The 11,726-nt window shown below is 40.6% G+C and overlaps 1 protein-coding gene across 1 annotated transcript in view; it reads left to right on the top strand.

Annotated features, from left to right (window-relative positions):
• The first annotated feature begins 103 nt into the window (after positions 1–103).
• The window catches only part of LOC122564273, a 30,109-nt gene continuing 18,486 nt past the window's right edge, over positions 104–11,726 (top strand). Inside the window, exons 1-4 of the mRNA XM_043718948.1 lie at positions 104–303; positions 432–537; positions 7,074–7,158; positions 7,267–7,292. Coding sequence (XP_043574883.1) covers positions 104–303; positions 432–537; positions 7,074–7,158; positions 7,267–7,292 — 417 coding nt within the window. The remainder of the gene's footprint in view (positions 304–431; positions 538–7,073; positions 7,159–7,266; positions 7,293–11,726) is intronic.

The raw sequence follows: 11,726 nt of genomic DNA, 5'->3' as shown, positions 1-11,726 counted from the left end.
GGGGCGGGGTGTTGTGTGGGGAGGGGGTGGGGTGGGGGTCGCTGGGAGAAGCAGGAGGGGAGGGCGGGGGTGTTGCTGAGCGCTGACCAAGTGGACCCAGTCGATGGGGACGAAATGGGAGGCAGCTCTCCCCTCGCCCCCCGCCGATGAGTTGACGCAGCGGGACAGGCAGCTCCTCGCCGGCAGCACGATGATGGGAAGCAGCGACTGGAGGCGAGAGTCTGACAATCTCAGCATCAACTACAACAAGTACTGGCCCATCTCAGCCAGCGAGGAGGACCAGCAGGAACACCGCCACTCAGTGTAGGTGTCTCATCATGTGGGAAAGGGGAGGCAGGATGGGTGCCCAGGGAAGGTAATTCTGTTTTGTCCCTTGGAGTAACTCTGACCATTTGAAGGGTTGACGCCTCTCACTTGTTTTTGCGCTACAGACTCAAAAAGAAAGGTTACTTCTCCGCCATTGGCGAGGTGTGGAGAAATCCGACCATCCGCAGTAACTTTGGAGTGAACCATCTTTATTCAAACCAGTTTCAGCAGGTAGGGTGATATTGAGTTTGAAGTATTGAGTGGGCTTGGTCCCATGATTTGTATCATTTCTGGAGTCATGACAGTTTTATATATTTCATATAAAATTTTTTTTTATATTTGTAAGTTGAAGGCCACCTAAAAACTAGACTTTTAGAGCCCTCCTCCTAATGTCAGCAATGATGGATTCAGACATTGATAATTCTCCACAGAGAAAATGCTTGAGATAATCTGAACTGTTCTCCCAACCAGAACATGTCAGAGCAATCCAGTCAATCCTACTTTTGTATCTACACCCAGCCATATTAGTTTGATTCCCTCAAGTGCCCATCCAATTTCCTTTTGAAATCATTCATCTCCTCTTCTCCCACCCCTACTCCCAGATCATTACATCTCACTGTGTGAAAACATTCTTCCTTACATTCTCCCACAACTCTCTAGTCTTCTTAACATCAACTAGTGGGAATAGCTTTTATTACCTAAACCTGTCATAATCTTGTACACCCCCTAGGAAATCTTTCCCTTAATCTGATTTGGTCTAAGGAAATCAGGCCAAGATTACCCAACCTAAATTTCCTAATTCAAAGCCATCAAATGTGAAAATATTCTAGTGAATCTCAGCTGCACTTCTCCTGAGGATCCTTACAATCCTGGGAAATGAGTGGTGTCCAGAACTGGACGCAAGATTCTAGTTGTGGCCTAACCAGAGTTTTATAAAGATTGTGAACAATCTAATCTAAAGAAAAGTGAATATATGCTTTGGACACATTCTTTGAAGTATTATAGGCAGGCTTATTGACTGCATTGATACCACATTGAATTTTTACAGCAAAGAAACGGGCCATTCAGCCCAACAGATCCATGCTGTTTTTTCTGCTCCACATTGATCTTCTCCCATCCTATCAAATAACCTTTTCTTCCTTTTTCTTTTGTATGGTTTTCTGTTAAATACATCTATGCCACAACCAATCCACTGTTAATTAGTTTCACATTCTCACTATTGTTTGACTAAATATTCTTCCCAAATTCTTTGTTGGTTTTATTAATGACATATTTTATACCTCCTGAACTTGGATTTCCTGTGAAGTGAAAAATCTCTAATCTTGCGTTGAACCCCTTCATAATGTTAAAAGAAAACTCAATCAGATCATCTTGTAATGCTCTCGTTTCTAAAGGCTGTTTAATCTCATATGGTAGTTTGTACCTTCTGTGTTGTGGTGTTGTCCTTGTAAACCTTTTTCTGAAATTTTTCCAATGCTTCCACATTACTTTTGTAATATGAAATACAGAATGCATGCAGAAAGGGTGGCCAAACAAAGATTCTATGCAAGATGAGCAAAATCTTTCAGCTTTTGATTTCTGTTCCTCAATCAATGAATGCTAAATGTTGGGATTATTTTTGACAGTTGTTGTTTTAATACTAAATAATGTTTTACACAAAAATACAATATTTAGACTAGATATAAAATGTAATTCTAATGAACTTTGTCTAGTTTGGCTACCGTTTCTGAGTATAAAATTAATATTGCAAGAAACATAATGAGAAGCTTTGGACATAATAATCGACTCATGATTTAACTTTTTGCTCACCAATTCTATAGGCATGAGAGGAATATTTGTACTGAGCTGCTCATCATGCTGTATTCTGGATAAGCACTTTAGACAAGATGCAATTAAGATTGAAAAAAAAATCTTAACAAAGCTTATTTGTGAAATTACCTGTATACAATTTTAAAAAGTGTTTGATGGAGATGCTGCTATTGTGTGATCCCAGGGAAAGGATGTTTGATGGACCTCAGTGCTTTTCAGAAAAGTTTGTTTTCAGTAATTGTAGGATAAAAATTCCTCTGGTCATTACACTGCAATGTTCCAGATGCATTCAAGATATTGTTTATGGTCTTTTTAATTCAATTGGAAAAAGATTGTTGAAAGATATTTATCATTTCACTGGCATTTCACTGTTCACTGGTGTTCCCCAAGGAACCCAAGTTCTAGGTCTACTGATTTTTAATAACAATGAATAACTTGGGTATTGGAATAAAGAGTAGCATTTTAAAATTTGATGATGTTACCAAAGTTGGAGGTTTGGCAGTGAAGATGCTACTAATTAACTGCTAACACGGGATGAATAGCCTTTGCGGAATAAGCAGACAAGTGGCAGAGAGAATTTGGCACAGAGATCTGTGAGCGCTGCATTTTGGCAGAAGAGAAAGGGAGATTTAATGGAAATGTAATTGCACCATTCTAAGACTGTACATGGAAAGAGCTTTGTGTGCCTTGATTTTTGAAGCTGGCAGGGTTGCTTGAGAGAATCATTGAATATATGGGATCTTGGGTTTCCTAAATAGAGGTGTTGAATACAAAAACAGGGAAGTCATGCTAAATCTTCAAGAAACTCCGCATGTGCCACTACCAGAATATTGCATTCCAGTTCTGGTCACTAGATGTTTGGGATGTTCTTGAGAGTGTGCAGAAGAGATTTGCCAGAATGCTTTCAGGGATGAGATTTTGAGTAACAAGGTTAGGTTGGAAATTCAGGGATTGTTCTACTTGGAGTAAAGGAGGTTGATGGGAGATTTAGTACAGCTGTACAAAACTATAACAGTTTAATGAATAAGACAGCTGACAAAGACAAGCTGTACTCATTGGCTGATGGTACAAGGACTATAGTCAGGGATTTAAGGTTTTGGGCAATATGAGGAAGACTTTTCTGTGTGAAGTGGTTAATGACCTGGAAATCACTGCCTACTATGGAGTTGGAAATAAAGGCAGTCAGTCAGTGATTTGGATGGGCACTTGAGAGAAATAAATATATAAGGATAGAGAAGCAGAAGGTGATAGATTAGATTGCTTTGCAATGAGTGTACTTGATGGACTGAGTGACATCTCTCTCCGCCATAAAGACACTATGATTTCATAGGTATGTTCACAATGCAAGGGGATGTGGTGCACCAAAAATGTAATGACCTTAATGAGTATGAGTTATTGACTTAGGACAGCAGAAGGCTTCTGAATGTTCTGTGAATCACAGGAGTTGTAATGTGGGGATGAATTCATTGCCAAGACATGGTAGCTGATGGAAAAGGTGGCTAATGATACAGGATGCTAGGGAAATGGAGGCTGAGAATATCAACTGGACAGAGGAAAGAACTGCAGGTGCTCCTCGCCTGAGGCACGGCGACCCTCGAGTTAAATCATCAGTCATTTCTCTGCAACTTTTAATTCAGTTGCTGTCAACAGGAGTACACACAGAGCTTTGGCATCAACTAACAAAAATGTGCCAGAAATCTTTCAGATATAATCTACAGCAAATTTAAAAAACAAAATCAGTGCACACTTTTTATAAATGCTGGAAAATGGAGAGAGTACAAAACTACTCCCACCCACCATTATTTGCTTCAGCTTTGTTAGTGTAGAAGCCAGTTTCTGAAAGCAAACAAAGTGATGGCCATGTTGATAAGAATTACATTGAGAAGGCATGTTATCCGGTGTACTGCTTCTGAGCCTTGTTGCCGAAAAATATAAGCAATTATGCTGCTAATACACGGGCACCAGGTGCCACTTTGGTCTTCACGTCAACCTCCTCTGACAAGCCATCATTGTGCATTCAGCATTCACATGGATCTTACACTGGCAAAGTCCTCCTGCAAACTGTAAATCACAAGAATGCAATCAATTTTAAACTCATGTTGGTGCTATCAGAACAACTACGGATGCTGATATGACCAAGGATGGAGATGTTTGCTGTCTCTCTCTAGCCCTGCTGCTCAACATAAATTTTGGACATTTTACCCCACTCCTATGTGGCCAATCAAGTGATTTCACTATATTAGACTTAGAATGAAAACACTTGTAATAAACACAAAATTGTTGATTAATAATGAAGAAAAGTCTTATTCCATAAAATGTTTCCCTCTTAAATAACCCAAAACACAAACAACTAGATAAAGGGAGAAAACTAACAGATTTTTCTTTGCAGAGCTTTTGTTTTGAAAAAGAAATCTTTGGCCAATAAGTCCTAGATATTGAGAGCAAAAACAATAATATTGGAGGTGTTCATATGGTTATTGGCCTGAAGTTCAGATCTTGCTGAGCATTTGCAATTGTTGCAGGGGACCTTTGCAGATGCAATCATTCAGGAAATGCTGAGAAATCCTTTCAGAGGCTTCTAATGTGAGAGCAGCTACAACAGTGTTCCAGGACTCACACCGGATGCACAACCAGAGTTCCTTTCCAAAACGGAAGGACCTAGCTGGTCACCAACTCCAAACTCTCTCCGAGCCTGTAAAACGCCAGCTACAAAATCCAGTCAGGTGACACCCAGCAAACAAACTAGCTATTATCATAAAACACGTGACTACTAAGAAACACCTTGATAAAAGCAAGTCCAATGTCCTTTAATTGACCTCTTTTAAAAAGACAATCCATGCATCCAAAATCCTTCAAACTCAAGTCCTCAAAGATTATTAAATATAAAGATTTCATTCAAATTGACATCTGTCCATGTGCCTGAGGTATGAAGTGGCAGTAATGGAAAATCTCATAGCCTATCAAATATCGCAGAGAATAAACAGACAGCCCTGAAGGACCCTAGAAAGTTGACCTTTGAAAAACTGAGAGCATTTGTATTCCATTACCCCCATGCTTAAGGCAAGATTCATCCATCAACTGCTGCCTCACAGCGCCAGGGACCCGGGGTTCGATTCCTGCCTTGGGCGACTGTCTGCGTGGAGTTTGCACATTCTCCCCGTGTCTGCGTGGGTTTCCTCCAGGTGCTCCAGTCTCCTCCCACAGTCCAAAAATGTGCGGATCAGGTGAATTGGCCATGCTAAATTGCCCGTAGTAATAGGTGCGTTAGTACGGAGTAGGTGAATGGGTCTGGGTGGGTTACACTTTGGAGGGTCGGTGTGGACTTGTAGGGCTGAAGGGCCTGTTTCAGCACTGTAGGAAATCTAATCTAATCAAACATCTGAGTATTGCATCCACAATTTACATATGGACCACAGCAATGTAGGAAATATAGGTACTTACTTTATTTGCTTGAGTTCCCCATTTATGGGCAGACACAGTTGCCCCTAATAAGGCAGTATGTATCTGCAACTTGCTTTCCACCTTTGCCTGCCTCCGATCTGTCGCTCGTTCAGTTGGGTGGGTATGTCAAGCACATGACAACTTTCAATACCTGCAAACGTATTGCACTGAAGCAAAACCTACCAGTTAATGAACATACAGTTTGCAATAAATTGTTTAAAACCTGGGTTGATTTCAAAGCAATAGTCACATTTTGAATGATGATTAGAAACTTCTTGAGTTCTCTTCGGACTCCATGACATTGTAGATCCTCTAAAATAATTACTGTCTGTCATCACGCCTACATAAGTTAGCCAAAATTTACTGTCAAAATAACAACAAAGTAAATGACTTTTTTTTGCTATTTAGCTGTAAAGAGCAGCTGCAGGTAAAGAGCAGATGTACAGTTAAATATTAATATCCAAAGTCATTGTTGAAGTTGCACTGCTCCGTTGTTTAGATTACTTACTGTGTGGAAACAGGCCCTTCGGCCCAACAAGTCCACACCGACCCGCCGAAGCGTAACCCACCCAGACCCATTCTCCTACATTTACCCCTTCACCTAACACTAGCATGGCCAATTCACCTAACATGCACATTTTTGGTTAGGAGGAAACCCACGCAAACACGGGGAGAATGTGCAAACTCCACACAGAGAGTCGCCTGAGGCTGGAATTGAACCCGGGTCTCTGGCGCTGCGAGACACCACTGTGCCACCGTGCCGCCCAATATGTTACTTCATAACAACCTTTGGCCTTCATGCTGTATTTTCTATGATATTAACTAAATCTCCCATAGAAAGTTATCATTTAAATAGTAATTTCATTTTTAACAATATAATTGTTAATTATTCCTACTCAACTTGTCCAGCAAAGATAACTAATTAATGATAGCATGGGATATTGTTCCATTAAGTACTGATATTTATTTGAGATTTTAAAAATGCCAAACTTAATCTTTTATTAAATGATACTTTTTCTTTCTGTCTCCTCCTTACTCTCTCAGTCTATCCGTGCTTTCCTTCTATATTTTTCTCTTTCTTTACTTCATTTAATATTGAATCCACCCCCCTTTGAATTCTCCTTCTCAAAACACATTGTTTATATCACAATCCTTCAGTCTGTTTAATTCACTAGGTACACAGTTGGTTGCTCTACTCACTAAGTTTCCAAATGCTCTATTTCCCTCACTACAATATTGTCAGCTCATGCATTTCAATAATTCAGTGGGCAAAGAGTTTTGAGATAAAGGGTGCAGGAGGATGTTGAGTTCATGGCAAATGCTATTAGGTGCACCATAACAGTGAAATCTGGCTCATCCTGAATCTGTTAATATACACATATATATGTATCTCATGCCTGCAACATAGAGAGTTTGCGAGCTTCAAGATATCCAAATTGAAGATTGTTATGTTATGGAGCTGTGTGTTGGTATTATTGCTTGGCATAAAATTATTTAAAAGCCTCTGTTTAATTCAGCTTACATCGGATGGCAGTTTAGAATTGGACCTATCTTCAGTGTACAGACATGGCAGTAAGTCCGAAACTGATTTGACAAAAATTGGTGAGTATTTCAGTTTTGCTAAGATATGCCACACATATTTTAGAAGTGTGGGTTTTTAAATCTTACAACATAAGAAAATCTATAACAAACATAATGTTGTTCCCACAGAAGAGTCAACACTGGCCAGAAACAAGGTAATTATTTTCTTTCATTTACCCTGGGTCTGTTAAATATTATTAAATAAATTGGGAGCGGAGGTGTTTGCTGTGGCACTGAATTGTGACTGTTTTCACCTTCGATTTCCACCCATCTTATTTCCCAGAAGTTTGTTTCAAAGTGTTACCATGTGTGGGGACAGATCTTTCATTTATTAAATATAAAGAATTTGTCCAGGAAACATCCAGCTCAGAGGAAGATCAGGTTAAAAGCAGCATTGAGTGGGCTAGCGAATACTCATTGAGGTAGCCCACTACATCTTTCATCATTACATCTTAAGAGTGTGATCCTCCTCTTTCAGCTTTCCTCTAAGAACCTTCTCTGGGAAATCCAATTATTCCAAAGAGAAGATGAGAAATATTTGCTGACATCCTCACGTTATTTCTACCCATTTTCACAACAACTCTACTGAAGATTTTGATTTTTAATGCACTTATCCCCAAGTACTATTCATGTATGAGTCTAGCTAATCAACACCAGTCTTGTTTGACTCATGGGAGCTTCACAGCTAGATCTCTGGTGATGCACTGGGCTCACTGAATTATAATTGTGATCTGAAACCCAGTCAACACTTTCCTCCCTTAACCTAGGGGTACCAATGAAAATTATAGTGACATTCTAAGACCAGTCATCTTCAATGTTCCTTTAATTATTTTCCCTCCATTGTAATATCAGAAGCAGGGATGTTTGCTGATGATTGCAAACGGTTTGGTACCATTCACGCCTCTCAGATAATGTGTGCACACACACAGCAAGAACTGGACATCATTCAAGACAGCAAAATCCAAAATTTAAAAAAAGGAAGTGCTGGAGATATTCAGCAGCATCTGTGGAGAGAGAAAAATAGAATTAATATTTGAAGTCCAATCTGACTCTTCTTGCAGAATTGAAGAGATATGCGGAAAAGTAATGAGTTTTATACTGTAGAAGAAAGATGAAGAATAGGTGAATCTGAAGGGAAAGTCAGGGGAATATTACAGGGTGAAGAAGATTAGAAATTACAGAATAATTCTAATGGCTGTAGAGAAGGGAGATAGATCCAAGGAATGTGTTAATTATAGATTGTGACAAAGCTGCTCCTTTAACAAGGTGGTACAGTCCTTGGTTTGTTTTTTCAGAGACATCGTAAATGACACAGACTCTGAAAAGTCTGGAGTATAGGGTTTTAGGGCCAATTTGATTATAGTTTACAGATAATGCCTCAAGAAGAGGCTTTCAAGTTAAAATAAAACACTTGTACAATGAAAGGGGTGTGGCCAGTTGTCCCAGCTCAGCTTTTCTCTGGTTTGGGTTTTTTTTAGCAGCTGTGAAAAAAATGCTGCTGGACCCAAAGAAGCAGGTTCAGGCTAGTACTCTCTGTCTGAGATCTCTCCTGTAAGAACTTGTGTCTGATTTTACATTTGTGCCAAGGGGTGTTTATGGGGATTGTCGCAAGTATTTGGAACAGCATTTTTAAGTTGGGATAGTCTGTTGGGTTTTCAGATAGGATAAGTTGTTTGGTATTCTATTTTCTGTTGCTTGTGTTTCATTCAGTAATCTTGTAAATAAATTCTGTTTTGTTTACCAGCTGATGCTCTCCTGGAATATCCACTGTATACTCGCTTAAAACAACTAGCAAGGTTAGGGTCTGGGCTACGTTCTTGAAGTGTTTTGAGAGGTCTGGCCTGGTCCTAACAAGATGTTAATAACAGAATATAAGTCAGTTCTGCTGAAAACAAAATCAGAAACTTGGGTGGTGGCTTTTAAGGGCAGGGGTTTAAGGGAAAGGGAGGACAGAGTTCATGGTCTGAAGTTCTTGAAAACAGTGCTGAGTCCAAAAGCTGTGAAGTGCTAAAATGGAAAATGTGCTGCTATTCCTCTAGTTTGCTTTGGACTTCACAGGATCACTGTGACAAAATAGTGAATATAACAGCAAGATGGCACATTAAAATGGCAAGCAACCAGAAGGTCAGGGTCATGCTGGCAGACGAAGTGGAGGAGTTCCTCAAAGCAGTCACCTAGTCTGTGTTCAGTCTCCCCATTGTCAAAGAGATTGCACTCTGGGCAGCGAATACCGTAGACAAGATTGAAAAGTACAAGTAAAATACTGCTTCACCTGAAAGAGATGTTTGGCTTTGTACGGTGAAAAAGGCAGAATTAAAAGGGCAGTGTTACACTTCCTGCTATTGCATAAAAAGATGCCATAGGAGGTGTGATTATGTGTTGGACATGATATATAAATGAACAACAGTGTCACAGAGGAATGGTCCCTTCACAATGCTAACAGTGGAGGGGGTGGAAGGGAAAGATGTGTTTTATGGCAGTACCATGCTGGAGTTGGGGAAGAGATGATCCTTTGAATACAGGATGGTGGAAAATGAGGACAAGGGAACCCATATGGCAGTCTGAGATTAGGACAGTGGGATGATGCTGCTCCTTTAACAAAGTAATGTTATCCTTGGTTTTTTTCAAAGGGGGGTGTAAAAGGCAGAGGTTCCAATTTGTCTGGGGTTAGGCCACTTTGATTGTGACTTACATGTACTGCCTAAAGCAGCAATCAGGGAAAGGGACTTTTAGGCTTTTTTATTTAAAAAAACACTTGTATAATGAAAGTGGTGTGGCCAGTTCTCCCAGTACAGGGAATTTTCTAGTTTGGTTTCATTTCTAGCTGGGGACCCAAAGATACAGCGACAGTAAAAAGAGGTTCCATGCTGATTCTGTCTCTGACATCTCCCTTGTAAGAACCTGTGTTTTAATTTATTTTTTGCCAAGGGGTGTGTTTACGGGGATCTTGCAGGAAATTGGGACATTATCATTAAGTTATGATAGAGTCAGTTGGTTTTTCACATGGGTTGTTAGTCTATATTCTGTTCTCTTTTGTTCCTGTTTCATTTAGTAGTCTGTAAGTAAATCTTGTTTTGTTTAAGACTGAGTGGAGGGGTTTGACCAGCTCCATCCCTCCTGGAATATCCACTTACACCTGCTTCAAACAACTACAAGAGTTAGGGGCTGGGTGGCTACCCTTTTGAAATGATTTGAGGGGATCTGGCCTGGCCCATTACAGCAGTAAAAGTGTCTGACTTTGTTGAGAGCCCTGTCCATCACAGTGGGGAGAATCCTCAGTCAAAAAAATGGAAGACATTTTGGAAGTACCATTGTGGAAGGCAAGCTAGGGAAAACAGATTAGACAGAGTTGGAGAAATTGGGAAAATGGAATGCAGTCCATAGTGTAGTTGAGGTAACTGTGGGAGTCGGTAATGATTATTAGATAGCCTAGCCCTGGAAGTGGACAGAGAGAAGTTGAGGAAGGGAAGAGAAAAGTCAGAGATGGACCAGATGACAATGATAGAAGATAGAAATAGATTAATTCTTCCAGTTCTGGATGACAGCAGGAATTGTCACCAATATTATCAATGATGCATTGGGAAAAGAGTTGTGGGAGGGAGCCAAAGGAGGTCTGGAACGAAAAATATTCCAAAAGTTCCATAGATGGTACCATATGGGTGGCATGGTGGCTCAGTAGTTAGCACTGCTGCCTCTCAGTACCAGGGTCCCAGGTTCGATTCCAGCCTCGGGTGACTATCTGTGTGGAGTTTGCACATTCTCCCCATGTCTGCGTGGGTTTCCCCCGGGTGCTCCGGTTCCCTCCCACAATCCAAAGATGTGCAGGTCAGGTGAATTGGCCATGCTAAATTGCCCGTAGTGCTAGGTGCATTAGTCAGAGGGAAATGGGTCTGGGTGGGTTACTCTTCGGAGGGTCAGTGTGGACTGGTTGGGCCGAAGGGCCTGTTTCCACACTAGGGAATCTAATCTAATCTAAAGACTGGCATAACTAGGGCCTGTGTAGGTGCCCTCATTCTTGACAAAGGGCTTTTGCCCAGAATGTCGATTCTCCTGCTCCTCATGTGCTTTTCCAGCACCACTTTAGACAAATAAAGGACTAGTCAATAATGGTTGATTCAGTTGATTGGTCAGCTTCATCAGAATCATAAAAGTTAAAATGGAAAAAGAGCCCATCGAAACAATTGTGCTGGCTCTTCAATCTGAACTGCCCTAATCTCAATCTTTTATCTTTTCTCCATTTCAGATAATGTTCTTCCTTCACAAAATCCAGTTCCCTTTTTAAATAATGCTGTAATCTCTTGCTCAATGGTCAGCTGCTATAAAATATTAGGTAAAAACAATGATTGCAGATGCTGGAAACCAGATTCTGGATTAGTGGTGCTGGAAGAGCACAGCAGTTCAGGCAGCATCCGAGGGGCAGTAAAATCGACGTTTCGGGCAAAAGCCCTTCATCAGGAATAAAGGCAGAGAGCCTGAAGCATGGAGAGATAAGTGAGAGGAGGATGGGGTTGGGGAGAAAGTAGCATAGAGTACAATAGGTGAGTGGGGGAGGGGATGAAGGTGATAGGTCAGGGAGGAGAGGGTGGAGT

The sequence above is a fragment of the Chiloscyllium plagiosum genome, chromosome 29 (genome assembly GCF_004010195.1).
Source record: "Chiloscyllium plagiosum isolate BGI_BamShark_2017 chromosome 29, ASM401019v2, whole genome shotgun sequence".
In the NCBI taxonomy this organism is placed as follows: domain Eukaryota; kingdom Metazoa; phylum Chordata; class Chondrichthyes; order Orectolobiformes; family Hemiscylliidae; genus Chiloscyllium; species Chiloscyllium plagiosum.
The sequence above is the reverse complement of the archived record's forward strand: the minus strand, read 5'-3'. Positions and strand labels throughout refer to the sequence as shown.